Source organism: Alligator mississippiensis, chromosome 6, assembly GCF_030867095.1.
Source record: "Alligator mississippiensis isolate rAllMis1 chromosome 6, rAllMis1, whole genome shotgun sequence".
Lineage (NCBI taxonomy): Eukaryota > Metazoa > Chordata > Crocodylia > Alligatoridae > Alligator > Alligator mississippiensis.
The window spans coordinates 69,754,154-69,769,168 of NC_081829.1; the positions used below are offsets into that span (position 1 = coordinate 69,754,154).

A 15,015-nucleotide genomic window follows, 5' to 3' on the forward strand; every position below is an offset into this window, starting at 1 on the left:
ACTCTGTATTATTCAGCGTACTTAATCAAAATAATGCATTTCTGGTTACAGGGAGAAGAGGCTTGCAAAGAAATACTGTGATAAATTATTCAAAGAGTACTGCATAGCAGATCTGAGTAGATACAAAGAGAATAAGGTATGTTTTATAAATCATTTTGATTAAACCATTATCTTTCATTTAAGGCAGTAGTAAGAAACAATCAAATGCTTTTATGAAACAGGCTCACAGTCCAAGCACAAACACATCACTGGCCATAATGAAGGCTTGAAAGTCACATGCTTTCTGTTGTTTTGAAAAGATTTTTGTGTCTGTGTAAGAAAAGCAGAGAAGTGGAGAGAGAAAGCTGCAAACCAATACTAGGTAAAGCCTGAACAAGCACTGGAGATATGGCCTTGATGTACCAGTTGTATCACTATGGTAATTCCATATTTAAGGAACCTAAGAGAATCTAATTAGTAAGACTGAGGTTTCAGACTTACTTTAAAAATCTAAGTGGAGAAGATTCATGAACTTTAGAATACTACCACCTGCCTGAGCCTAGAGACAAAGCTTTTTTCATTTTTTGTAAGTAAGGAGGATTTCATTAAAATAAACAACCAGACAATATCACCAGTACACCCTCTGGAGTAGTCTGCAAGTCGTAGAAGTTTTGGTTTCCTGCATTCAGTCAAGAACTGGTATCAATGCCAGCTTTTGTATTGTGGCTGTATAAAAGTTATGCTAAATGTGGACATAAGCTGATAGAGGCCAATGCATAATAATGGATCAATCCTTCAAATACAACCTATATTCAGATCTGTCAGGCACTTCAAGATATTTGGTAAATAGCAAATGTTTGCAGGATTTAACCTAATTTTTTCTGTTGCTCCGTGCAGAACAACAGCTTTCTTTAAAAACCTCAACAACAGAAAAGTGCTTTTTTTGTTGTTGTTGTTTGTGGATCTTCAGTTTATCTTTCTGTATTTTATACTATATTCTTCAGTCCCTTCCTGCTACAGAAAATAATCTTAGAATCATTGAAGAATAGGGCTGGATGCAACATCAAAAGGCCATCTAGTCCAGCCCTCTACTCAGAGCAGGATCATCTGTATCTGGATGAGTATTAGTTTAATTTGTTCATGAAAACTTCCAAGGGTATTCAAGGGCTGTGGGTGTTTGTAGATGTACTCTGGGAGACAAGGAGCGGCACTTTAATTAGCACAGCTCTGAGGGTTGTACTAATTAAAACGCCCGAAGCCTCACGTGTATCAGCATTCCTGCTCTGAAAAATGGTGGTGGGGTGCTTTGAACTAAAGCTCATTGAATGAGCTTTAGTTTAAAGCACCCTACTGCCATTTTTCAGCATGGGGATGCTGATACATGTGACACTGGAGTCTGCTGGAGTGCAGTAATTGCCACACTCCAGCAGACTCAGTCAACTGCCCTTGCTGGGGTGTGCATGGGGCTGAGTTCCATCCTCCCCTGCCTGGGGCAGCGCATGCTGCGCTCCTAGCCTCCTCTGCCGGAGGGTGCCAACCCTGGTCAGCAGGCACAGCTTCCAGGCAGGGCTGCTGCTGCAGCTGCCCAGTGATGAACTGCTGGGTTCCTCCAGGCTCCAGCAATGACTCCTCCTGTCTCTGCTGCTGTGCTCTGGGCAGCAGGTAGGGAGGGGAAGCTGCAGCGTTGAGGGGAGCAGGGTGGGCTCTGCCTGCAGCTCACTTTGGTCCTGCTTATGCATGGCAGGATGGGGGAGTATGTGGGTGGAAGGGGGGCGTAAAGGAGCTTGGCTGCTCACAAAGCCCTGCTGGGCAGGCATGGGACAGGAAGGTGGGGTGGGAGCAGCAGCAGGAGCCTGTGCAGGTTCGGCTGCAGCCCTGCTGGGCAGGCATGGGACAGAGACCAAGTGTGCCAGGCTCGGCTCCCTGTCCCCTCTCCTAGGGACTTCTTTTGCTGCCCAGTGCTAGCACCTGCTTTCCTGCCCTTTGCAGCGTGCTGCGAGCCGGGCAGGAAGTGCTGATTTCCCCCTCCCCCCACCTGCAGAAGGGCTGGGCTCAGCCACATCACAAAGAGTGGGTAGGGGGGAAGCCCCCACACATGCACACCCAACCTACCCACACCCCAACCTCACACCCCATATGTACTCTTGCACACCCCCCCCAACACTGTTCCACATACCCCACACCTCAGCCACACACACCTGCCACGTCCCCACATACCCTACCCGCACCATGCATACACCTTCACACATCCCTCCCCCCTCCTCCGCTCCCCGCCCCGCATACACCCTCCTACCCCTCTACACAATATACTAGCAACCCACCCAAAGAGTATTTCCTGGACAAGGGGATAGACTTCTGGTGGCAAAGGTCAGGGGTTGGGGGAGCGGGGCTTTGGTCACAAGATGGCTACTGGGAGCGAGGCTACCCTTGCAGTCCTCAGTGCCTCACCAAAACTTGTTAAGTGGCCCTCCAGCCAAAATAATTGCCCACCCCTGCACTAGTTCTTCACATGAATTTTTTTCCAGAGCCTTAGCTATTTTGACAGGCATTTATAGTGGAATATTCTAGAAAGGAGCAGCTTGCAAACCATGACTTTAACACCTACAATATTCTTTCGGATGGTTACTCAGTTTACGAAGTAGAATTCTCTCCTGGATTTACAGTCATTTTCAGTGCCAGCAAGAGCCAGGCTCTTTTTCATATGTTACATAATCTGCTTAGCATAACAACGGTTGCTTCCGTTCTGAGCGCAGAGAGGAACTGGGGGTGGAAACAGGACTCCTTTGCTGCTTTATGATATCCAAAAAGAAGGTAGATTTTCATTTCATTCTGGATCTGCCTTTGAATTCCAGCTGATGGGGGGGGTAAGATGCAATGTAGAGATGACTTCCTGTATTTGTTGTTGCAGATGGGGTTTATCACCTCGTGTCTATTAAAAAATTTCCTTATTCTGTTGAGGCCTTAATCAACTAATTTTTCTATAGCACTATGCACTGAGATTCTTCAACTGGTGTCTTGTCAAGAGGAACCATGTTTTTTAGAAACCATACTCAGTCCAGTTAATTACTGGTATAAATGGTAGTGACTAGGGACAGAGAACCCTTATGTGCCCCATATAATTTCAACATATTTGACCCATGATGGAAGCACAGTAAAGTATCAGGTTGGCTGACATGGTGGGATGGATGGAGCGTCCCACGGGAGCATAGCGGGGGGTGTCCCTCAGTGGGCTTGGCAGCGGACCCAGAAGTGGACCAGAAGTACTTCCAGTCCGCTTCTGGGTCTGTCGTGGAGCACATGCTCCTGTGGGACACTCCATCCGCATCACCATCTCAGTGTTCACGAGCTGCACCTGGTACCTTGAGGTATGTAGAAAAATCATTTAAAGCTGTCTGTGTCCAAATCGCTGATTCTCTGAATCGGCATCAAATTTTCAGATTTGGATTTGGCCGAATTGAATCAGTATAGTGATCCGAATCAACTAATCGAATTGCTGTCCCCCAAATTGGACCGACTCGGAATCGAATATAGCCCACTTTGCACACCCCTACCGTGCAGCCTCCCCACCGCTGCACCATGAATCTGAGATCCCTCCTGACTTCTTCCAACCCCAACATTGCACCTCCATTGAGGCTCACCCTTAGTGTTTCAGACTGCCATGCCCCCTGGTGCGGAGGCAGGAAGCTGCAGCTGGTGAAGAGAGGGGAAACATAGAGACTTCAGCTGCTATTGTAGCTGGTGATGAGGGGAGTGGCCACTAGGCAGGAGCCCAAGGGCTGTAACTTAACCCCATGTGGGCTGCATGCAGCCCACACACAAAGCAGGAGTGTCCAGCTGGTGAGAGGGAAAGCATAGAGCAGGGGTTAGCAATCTACAGTCTATGAACTGCATCCCTCTTGCAGAGATAAGATCTGGCCCACAATCCAGTCCATGTTCTACCAGTTTCACATGGAAGCCCTGTTGCAGCTTACCCATGGGATCTGGTCCAGATTCAGTATGTTGCATTTTATTAACAACTAGCTAAACCCCTGTCTGCCCAAAGGCCTCTATAGGATCTTGGTTCCCATTGCGGCTCTGGCTCCACTCTGGCTCCATGAAGAGGACAGCTCTCTTCCCTGCCACACTGCAGCCTCTGCTCACTGAATTAGCTACCCTGAAAGACACAGCAAGAGACAATTTAGAGGAGGCTAGAGGGGGTGGGGGAGTAAGAGAGTAGCCCCTCTGTACATAACAGGAACAACTGGGCACAGTAGGGGATGGAAAGTCCTTGGTTGAAAGGAGTGGCCCACATTGAGTAAAAGGTTGCTAACCCTGTGATCAACACTCATTTATCCCTTGTCAGACCCTCCATGGCATCCAGCATCACTGGCTTAGAGATGCCAAAGAATACATCCCTGACAGCTCTATTAATAGGTATTGTATGGCAGCTACACCATATTCCTGATAATCTTGTTTCCCTTTTATGTATCTTTTCTAATTCATCCTTTTTGAGATGCTGAAAACAGAACTGTATGCAGTATCCAAAATGTGAACATACGATAGTTTTGTACAGTGGTCTGAAGATACTTTCAGCGGGACACAGCTCAGCTCCGCATGGTCCCTGCATGCTGGCCTGGGCCGGGGAGCACCAAACCAGAGCGTCTCTTTTGGAGGACTGGCTCCAGGCACGGTGTTGAACCGTGTCTTGCTCCACTCTATTGCAGAGCAGTTTTTTTAGACCCCTATATCCAGGGGTCTAATTTTCTCTCTGCACTGCAAACTTGGAGTGCAGGGAACATTTTTTCATTCCCACACGTGCCTCTTGCCTCGCCTCAAAGGGGTTTGAGGCGGGGCAGCAGGTACGTGCGCGCTTGTCTGGATGTGCCCTCTTTGTTTAATTGCTACACAAATTACTTGGGACAGGTTACTATGAAGCAATAGAGTAGGCCTGAACTCCTGTACTGGAAATTCAGTAGTTAACTTTGCAGGGTCCAAACTCTTACAAATATGGGAATAAAAAAGCAGCCTAGAACCTAGCTTGTCTGTTGGTTTTCTGGAAGCAGTTTAATGAAATCAGTGAGAGTTATTTGATATACAGAAGGACATAACAACTTAAACACTAAGATGCAAATTACAATGGAGCTTTGTAGCTAACATTTCATGGAAGCAATTAGGACATCAGGATGATTATAATTCAGACATTTTACTACCACTTGTTTATCTGGAAACAGTGTTCTGCAAGCCTGTGTTAAATAGGCAACAGTACATTAGTTAGACTGTGGTTATTTTAAAACAGATTAAAAACCATGAAATCCAGGATTCTTCAGGGATCTTAAACTTAAAAACATTTTTTCCATTCTGTTTTAATGAACTGTTTAATGCAGTTTCTGCATTTTGCAATTGATTTTTTTTGCTAGCTGAAAGCATAAGCAGCTCAAATGAAACTTACTTAGACTGCACTGCAGATTGCTGAGTAGGCCAAGTGCAAGCTGTTCCTTCCCTAGCAAATTGTCAGTATAAATAGTATAATATGTAACGTTGTCTTTTGTTTATCATACAGTTGTTCTATTTATACCAAAAGAAAAGCATGTTTATTGTTCAAATTTATATTGTCTTAAATTCCATAATGTGATAATTAAAAGGAGAAAACATTCACTTAAACTGGCACTGTTAAGGAACTTCTTTATAAAGCATTTACTTAGGCAAATTCAGTACAGATGGAACATTTGAATATTGATTATGTCACTCTGCCCAATTTTCCAGCTGGGATGATTTAAGGTACAAAGAATTTAAACAACTTGCCAAAGATCAGGTTTTCAGTATATGGCTTTTCATTAGTTAGGATCCGGCATTTTTTGCATGAGAACATCATGCTTTTTTTCTCTTATGGTAATAATGTAATTGTAGAAAATAGGGCTGGAAGAAACTTAGAAAGATCATTCAGTCAGTTCATCCTTGTGCACCAAGGCAGGATCAATTGGCAGTGCATTCTTGGCTGTTATTTGTATAACCTCACCTTAAATGCCTTCACTAATAGAGATCCCACAGTGTACTCAGTTCCAGTGCTTAAGACTGACCTGAATGTTAGGATTTTTTTTTTTTTTTTTAATTGATGGCCTCGGGAGGATCTAGGATTTTGGAAAGGTGGGTGGCAGGTATTGTGGTGAATCATCATATAACACAATGCATTGTTTTTTCCAGTTGAAAAGAAACTAGAAGCTTTACTAATATGGTAGGTAGAGTTTTAGGGCTATATTATCCTGTTTAAGATCCAAGGAAAAACAAATATAATTGAGTTTGGAGATGGCTGACTACTAGCACTACAGTGGAATAGGCACTTTGTGCCAGGGGAGTACAGCTGGTAATCCCCAACCTGGCCTTGGACAGAGCTGTTCCCTGCACCCCAACATATGGGTCCCCCAGACATTCTATGGTTGCCCCAAAGTGCCCGTTACTGCTCTTTATGTATTGCCCTGCCACCAAAAAATGCTTCCTGGCTGTACTCTGTCTTCTGTTATCCCACACATCCCCCATACTTAACTACTACCCCATTTCCCCCTTGATACCACTTTGAACCTACTGCACCCTGCACAGACTCATCCCCATCATGTCTCAGCCCCTCTGACCTCTTGCCATCCTCCTAACACCCCTGTGAGCCCTCCCCTGCCCCTCTAAGCATCCAAACCTTACTGAAGTCCCTCACACCCCCTGGGGTCCACCTTATCTACAGTCACTTTTGCTTCCAACCCTCCTTGCACCTCATTTCAGACCAGCCTCTCTGGGTCTGCCCATGCCTGGCTTATTGCTGCCCTGGGTGCACCACTGGCTCAGCTTCCATCATTTGCTGCAATGAATAATCCAGGAAAGGGTCACTGAAATAACTAGGGACCTACTTAAATCACACTAAAACAGTGTTTTTCATGGCCTGCTCACTGTGCACAGAGACACTTTCATGGGCATTTCATGTTGGCCCCGCCCCTCAGCACTGATTCGCAGAGATGTCATGTGGAGAAGGAGGAATGAGGGGTTGGCTGCCACTTTGATTTATGGCTGCCCTTCATGATGCCCCATCTTGGGGGGGGGGCTAGAGCGATAAAGGGGCAGCCATCATCTTGTCTACTGCCCTTCATGCTGCCTCATCAGCCAATGCCCTTCATGCTGCCCCATGCATCACTGCCACTAAATAGCTGTGCAGGCTTTCAGCTCTGACCCTCCTCACTTTCTCTGATTTGTTGTGGGTTTGAGTCCCCCTAGGAATAGAGCCACCCAATACACATTCCTAAACAGTGGCAAACCTTTATTGGTTAACCTAGCAAGTGAGCAGAGAAACATTACTAAGAATTGTAGAAGGAAAGGATAGCTTGGGTAGTGGAATATATAGGGATGTTAATACCTATGGAGTAAAGAGATTAGCAGAAGCCAAGTAGATAATAATGACATAATAATGAAGTCAATTGACTCCCTCCCTAAATAGAAATGTAACTGTCCCTGCCAAAGAGTTTGTTTTAAACTTTGGGTGGAGGAGGAATAAAAAGATTTATAACTGTAGCATCCAGCACCCCTACCCCCCCAGATCTGCCCCTGGTGATATCTAACCTAAATCTCCCTTATTGCAATTTAAGGAGCTGCCCTCCCCTTCTCCCTCCTACCCCCCATTTTGCTTCCCAATTGATATGAAGAATAGTTAATGACCTCCCTCTTTGTCACCTTGTGTATATTTGAAGACTTTTACCATGGCTCAAGTCTCCTCTAAAGCCAACTCTTTCAGTCTTTTGACATGGCTCGTGTTTTCGAGAGAATTTTTTTTCTTCCCTCTGAACTGCCTTTAGTTGATCAATTTCTTTCTTGAAGTGCAGTGCCTAAAACTGGGTACAGTATTTAGTTTAGACCTTATCATTGATGAGTAGAGTAGAAGGATTACTTCACATTAGGGCTGTGCGAAACAGCATCATTCTGCTTCAACTTCCTTTTCAATGGAACAGTGTTTTGTTTTGAGTTTCATTTCGAAAGCGCTGTTCTGTTTTGTTTTGTTGAAACTCTTTGGCTATTTTGATCTGTTTTGCCCATAGCCAGCACCGGGAAGATCAGTGGTGCCGCTGGCCCCAGCCAGCAGCACCAGCCTCCTGTGATCTGGGAGGCAGATTGGGGACTTGCACGCCCAGGAGCAATCTGGCACAGCCCCCACAGACCTCCCTGCGGTGCGGGTGAACTCCTGATCTGCCTGCCAGATGACAGGAGGCTGGTGCTACCGGCTGGGGCCAGTGGCAGCACCAATCTTCCCAGCACAGGCTGTGTCTAGCCAGCAACACCAGCCTCCTGTCATCTGGCAGGCAGATCGGGAGCTCACCCGCACTCCCGGGAGGGCTGCGGGGGCTGTGCCAGATTGCTCCTGGGGGTTCAAGTCCCCAGTCTGCCTCCTGGATCACAGGAGGCTGGTGCTGCTGGCTGGGGCCAGCAGCTGGTGGGCCTGGGGCAAATGAGCTTGTGCGGGGACCCACCACTGCCCTGATCCTGAGGCGGCGGTGGGTCCCCACACCAGCTGATTTTCCCCGGGCCCTGCACCAGAGCTGATCCGAGGAGGCGGGGAGAGTCAGGTCTGCGCTTCCTGTGAAGCTGAGCCACCTGGGGCTGCAGAGCTGCTCAGAGCGCAGCCCTGGCTCTCCCTTGCCTCCCACCGCCAGGCTGCTTCAAAATTCAAAATGTTTCAAAACTTTTGAAACATTTTGACAGGCCTCATTTCATTTAGAGACTGTTTTGAAGCTCTTGGCTTTGTTTTGTTTCGGTTTCACAGTTTCAAGCTCAAAACGAGTCGAAACAGCATTGAAATGAAACAGCTGGTGAAGCTTCACGCAGCACTACTTCACATGCCTTTTGTCTGGTACTTCTGTTTATACATCCCAGCACAGAGTTTGCTTTTTTTTGCAACAGTATTCCATGGTTGACTCATCTTCAGTTTGTGATTCAGTGTCACCCCTAGATTATTTTCTGTAGAATTGGGGTGTGGCCAGTTCCCCATCTTGTGTTTCTGCAGTGTATTATTCCTTCCTAAAAGGAGTACATTGCTGTAATGCTCCCAATTATCCAAGGGTGGGGTTTTCTCGAGTTCCTGCCAAGTTAGGCCTCCCCTCAACTTGCCTGCTATGACTTTGATGATACACAGTTTGATAAGAGGGGTTCAGTGTTGTTTAATACAGGGGTCCCACTTGGGTTACTCACGGATCTGAGAGTGTCTGATGAAGGGGGATCCACCTCCCCTACACCCCCAGCCACAATCCAGCTCTTGGTGTTGAGACGATGGACTGATGCAGGATCCTGGCTTGATCCAGGTTTTGATCTAGGGGGCAATTCTGAAGGCACTTCCTAGCCTTGTCCAGATTGCTCTATTACTCCCTTGCTGACAAGGGGTTAATCTTGAACTTAAGCCCCGACCTAAGACTCTGCCAGTCCCAGGCAGCCTTCTCTCAAAAAAAGAAAAAAAAAAAGGCCAAAAAAGAAAGAAACAAAGAGGAACTTAATTCCTAGGATGGTTGCCTCTATTGTGGCTGATGTCCGTCTCAGCCTGCTGGCAACACTCCCAGCTCACTCGAGCTGCTGGATTTCTTTAGTAATTGAAACTTTGCTCCCTAGCCTTGGGAGCACGAAGCCTATACTGCTTGGTATATATTGAGCCTTGGGGCTTTGACACCTCTCTGCCTTGGTGTCCTGCACCTGCTGCAGCTTCTGCTGTAACTGGCACAGAGGCAGGCTCTCCTCTCTCCCGCCTGGCACTCCAGGGGTCTTTTAAATCTCTCATTGTGGCACCGGGGACTGATGTCATCAGCCTGGCGCTTCCCAACTTGATCTGGGTCTTGCTTATGGGGTCTTTCAGGCCCCTTTCATTACAATTGCACTTAGCAATTCTATTTGAGATCCATTTCTCTATTTTGTTAATATCGTTTTGACTTCTAATCCTCTTGGCTAATCATTGTTCATAATCATTTGATCAATTAAAAAAAACAAACCTGTACTTCTCTACAGCATTTTCTCTATTGAAACAAGGAACATCTAAATATATTTTGAGATTGCACTGTTACACCTGAACGCAAGCATTGTATACTCGATCTTTAGATATATAAAGCGAAAATTGGGGAATGTCAATAGCATGGCGTTGAGCTACCGTTATGCCTCTTTAAATCTTGGGCCAGTTTAGACAACTGAACTGGCCTATGATGAATTAATCAAGATAATGGACAAAACTGCTCTTAAGTTATTCTGACTAGCAGGCTCCTTTGGAGGTTGTTCCACTGGTTAAATATTGTTGGAGGACATAGTATTCCAGGCCTGGGCCAGCTGACCCACATTTATCATTGTGATGTAAAGTGGTATAGTATCTGGCCTAGTATAGAGTAGCTAAATAATTCTAGTAATCTTGTTACACAGTGTTTTTTGCAAGTTTTGTTGCCCCTCAAGTGGAGGGTTATATGGAAAAAAATGTCTGTAAAGGTATTGAATGAAAGAGTACATTTAGTAATTGAGAGGTTTTTAACTTGGGATCTGTGACACAGATCATCCAACCCTGAACTGAAACTTCTTGGTGGTCTTCATAAGTAGCTACTACATAGAACAGGAATCGGTGCATTAGGACTCTGTAAGTGGCTGGGCCAGAAAGGACTCGGTGCCCTGGCCAAGTTTCTTTTGAGGCAAAGTTGTATTTTTCAATGTAAAAATGTCAATTAAAAGGGTTGCTGTGTCTACCCTGTGATATTGCTCTCAGAGGCCCTTTCCTTTCCCTTTTTTTGCTTCAGGCTTTACTGCAGGAGCTTGTACCCCTATCACAGCTCTCTCTACCTGATCATTTCTTAGCTGGTTCTATAGGATTTGCTGACCCTCCATAACTATAGAGAGAGTAGGCCACCCTGTTTTACACTTCAAAATTAAAGCTATGAAAGACAGGCATTGCCTTTGAATAGAGGGGGATAACACATCCCCCAACTATTGCTCCAGACGTTTCTGTTGGTAACTATTATTTTTTGTCTGTTTCATATTCATAATTCGTTGGACCACTGATATTAACCATGAAACCTCTAGACAGCCAGGTCTAAAGTATTTCTTTTCTACAGCATAACAAGATACAAAATTAAAAATGCCTAAGCCTTACTGATCCTATAGTCAGAGTGAATTATGGTAGAAAGAAAGTATGCTGCTGTAAATAAGGCCAGAGAAAACAGATTATGGAATCTGAGTTTGATACTGTGCAGATCAACTTATATGTACTGGAAATATTGTATTCAAAATGCCATGCATTTTTTTCTTGATGATTTATAGCATGTTTAAATGTGTGTGCATGCATGTATATGTGTACATTCATGTGTGTGTACATGTACATGCATACATATAATACAGAGTGTGTATGTTCTGACTTATTAGCAGTAAACATTTACACCATAATGCCCATCGAGTGGCCCAGTCAAGATGAGGATTTTGTCATCCAGTTATGTGAAAACATGGCTCTGGGCACAAGAGAATTTTACTTTTTTTTTTTTTTTGTCATAAAGTGTCTAGGAATTTCACATTAATTCCTTCTTTCTAGGTAAATGATATGCTCTTGATTTCTGTCCTCACTCCCAATTTTTTAAATTTAAAATAGACTGTTTTCTCTGTGTTACCTCCTTTTCTGATTTCAGTCTGGCTTGCTTGCTGAACTCTGTCTTCCCTTGGGTGGTAGTGCCGGTTTGGTCTAAGAAAGCAGGCTGAAAAACAGGCAACGGGGCACAGGAAAAGGGGTCTGGGTTATCTTCATATAGATAAAATCTAGAAATAAAAATAAATATGTTAGATACATTTATTTTTGTTTGAATTTGTGTGGAAGAAGTAGAAAATAGACTGCTGAAACAGAGTTCCATTTCCAGTTTCAGTCGTTTCCACATTGTTCTCCATGTAGAAATGCAAAGAAGAATTAAAATCTTTTTCTTGTAATTTCTTTTAATTTCTCCCTGCTAACAAGAAATTTTGGACACCATTGATTCAGTGCTGATTACTGAATCACATGAAGATGGGATCTAATTTCAGTGGACAATAAGATAACCAAAATCTGGGAGTTTTTTATTGAACAAGAGAGAGATTAATATTTCGCTAAATTGAGAATGACTGTGAGGGGACATCAAGCAATTGAAATTTAATTTTTGTGTTTCTGAATGTTTTTGACTGTTCAGAACTTAATTTCAGTTTTTATCTTTTTAACAGTTTGGATTTAGATGGAGACATGAGAAAGAAGTAGTTTCTGGAAAAGGTAATACTGCCTTTCTTTTGGTATTGTAATTATACTTGATTATTTTCTGTTGCTTTTTGGCTTTCTTGTATGACAAGATTAAATCATTAGTATACCTATTTTTGTCCATATCCTGGAAATTTTAATAGTTAATCGTACTTAGCACTTCCTTCTTCATATCATTTTGTACTTCAGGATGCTTACTGATCTACAGGAATACAGAAATAATGAGTATTGTCTTTCTTTGCAAAATTTTTGTAGCAAAAAAACTTCATTATGCTTTTTCCAGTGTGGAATTTCATGAGTATGGCTCTTACATGAGACTAGTCAGTGAATAGCAGTTGATTCTGCACTATTTTATTACTTTGCACTCAAATTCAGGTTACCAAGCACTTCCCATCTTAAGATCCTTTTTTCAGTTTCTAAAATTTCACCAGGCTTTAGGCTGTTGGTGATACCATGTACAGTTCCTGTAAACCTTGCCTCTCCACCAAGTTCAGCCAAAATTTATAAATCTTAATTTAGCTATGCTCTACTAAAGACTTGCTAGCAATTATAGTAGCTCTATTTTCTGAAGATTTTGTCTGAACTGAATTTGCTTTAGCCCAGGACTGTAGGGGCTAAGAACTTTCCCTTCAATTGCTCTTCCAGCTCTTCAGGTCATGATGATGTCATGCACAAGAACTAAGGGCAGACTATCTTTTCTGTTTTCCCAGTGCTGCTTCTGCTGGCATCCAGGCAATAGGAAGGAGGAAGCAACTGAACTTGGATGTAGAGCAGTGATTCTTAAGTAGGGTGCTGTGAGATCCTTTTAAGGGTGCTGCAAGATGCTACTCAATATTAGCATTGTTAAGTGGATGAACACCTACATATGACTGACAGGATAAACCCAGGGATTTCACATAGGAATTTATAGTGTAAAACATCCTGACCTGTTATGGTCTTTCTGAGTTCCTTGCACCAGAAGAATTGCTCTGTTATTTTTCTATTGTCAAAAAACAAATGAAACTAAGAGCTGGCATTTTCTGAGAAGTGCTTTGAGTTTAAAAAGGTTGTGAAACACTGATATAAAGTAATGTAACCTGGAATTGTCTGTTTGAGGCCTTCTCTACACATTACAGGTATCACACCGTTAACTCATTAATTGCGCAATTACCTTGGCTAAGTACAGACATTTTGGGAGATTAAACTGAATGCAAAATGGCTTCCTGATTTAAACTTGGCTCATTTTGGTGCTGACCTTACACTTACAGAGCCAGTCTCAGTGACCAACAATCAGTCTAAAACTGTAACAGTAGAGAAGCTCCATGAAAACAAACTGGTCTAAAAATTGCAGAACCTGGTTTAAGATAAATCTGGATCTACGTAGTATCAAACTTATTCGATTTAGGTCCAACCAGTGCATGGAACTTTCTCTGTGCAGCTCCTGGGCTGGGAAAACCTAGCCACTGGCCTCAACCCTGGGGCTGCTCTTTTCACACCCTGTCCCACACCTGAGCTATTTCTGCCCTGCCCCCCTCCCCCCCCCCCCCCCCCAGCCCCTTGCTTCCTTTCCCCCCAACCAGCCAACCCTCTCAACCCCCATTCTACAAGCTGGTCTGGGTGCAGCCACTTTTATCAGTGTTTGCTACTGTTGGAGCCGAGCAAATAAGTCCCAGTGGGGGGAGGGACAGAAGGGATGGGGGTGTAGGTTCATTGGGGGGGAACCCCAGCCCACCCACCCCACCCGTGTGTTGTGCCTGCTCCGCGCACCGTACCTGTGGGTCGTGGCCCCCCCCCCCCAAATCCCTGATGGAGCCCCAATCTCCTCCAGCCTGATGGACCCCTAATCCACTGCTAGTCCTTCCATCCTGACTCACCTGATATTGGGCAGCCATTTTGGTCTGATTTAACCTCACCCTAATGCCCCAGAATGTCTGTACTTGAAAACAGCTACATGTGCACAGTACTTATCACCATACTAAAAAGCTCCAACCAGCTCTAAAGTTAGACCTCGAAAATGTGTCCTAACTTTAAAGCTGGTTGGTATTGAGCTTTAATTGGCATGTGTAGCAGGGTCTGCCCAGAGTCACACAGCTGCAGATTCTGGGTGCCTACAGCATGCTTCCCAGTGGTACAGCGGCAGGGTGCAGCTATAATCTCCCAGCCTCAGGGGTGCCTGAAATCTCCTAAAGTGGGAAGATCGCTGCAGTGGCTGTCTCTTCCTGAGAAGTACTTGAAAACCCTGGGGCCAGGGAGATGGCTGCTGTGGTGATCTCTCTGCCCCAGTGATTTTCTGCACCCTCAAGGCAGGGAGGTTGCCACAGCAGTGATTTCCCAGCAATGGAGGGTGCATGGGGTGCCCCTGAAGTTGGGTGTCCCCTCAGCTGAGGGGGCTTCCAGCTGTGAGAGCTTGTATTGGGCTTCCCCTGCACCAGCAGGGAGGTGCAATGAGATCTAATGCACAATCCCACAATTGCACTTCCTACAATGCGGCTTGGCAGGAGGCACAATTGTGTGAATCATGCATTAGATCCAGATGTACCTTTACCTGCATGTGCAGAGGGGGCCTGAGAGAGGACAGTAAGAAGTAAATGATAAGAAGTTAGGGGATATCTTCTGTATCTTGTGTGGTGAAGAGACTGATGTTGATAACTAACATGCAGTAATATTTGTTATATGAGGTTCTGCAGACAACTGTTTTCTCCTTAAACTTTTTTAATGTTCAAAACTAAATTTTCTTCTTTAAAAAGTGGTTCAGATGTTAAACACTATCTCTCTCTATGCTGTAAAAGCCTAGTCTAGTCTACTACTTCATTGCCTTGTTTTTC

The 15,015-nt window shown here is 44.6% G+C and overlaps 1 protein-coding gene across 3 annotated transcripts in view; it reads left to right on the plus strand.

Annotated features, from left to right (window-relative positions):
* LOC102566353 (protein FRA10AC1) overlaps positions 1 to 15,015 on the plus strand; it is a 103,377-nt gene that overhangs the window by 16,738 nt on the left and 71,624 nt on the right. For all 3 annotated transcript variants that reach the window (XM_059729973.1, XM_006259681.4, XM_019484252.2), the window contains exons 7-8: positions 52 to 136; positions 12,181 to 12,226. In XM_059729973.1, coding sequence (XP_059585956.1) covers positions 52 to 136; positions 12,181 to 12,226 — 131 coding nt within the window. The remainder of the gene's footprint in view (positions 1 to 51; positions 137 to 12,180; positions 12,227 to 15,015) is intronic.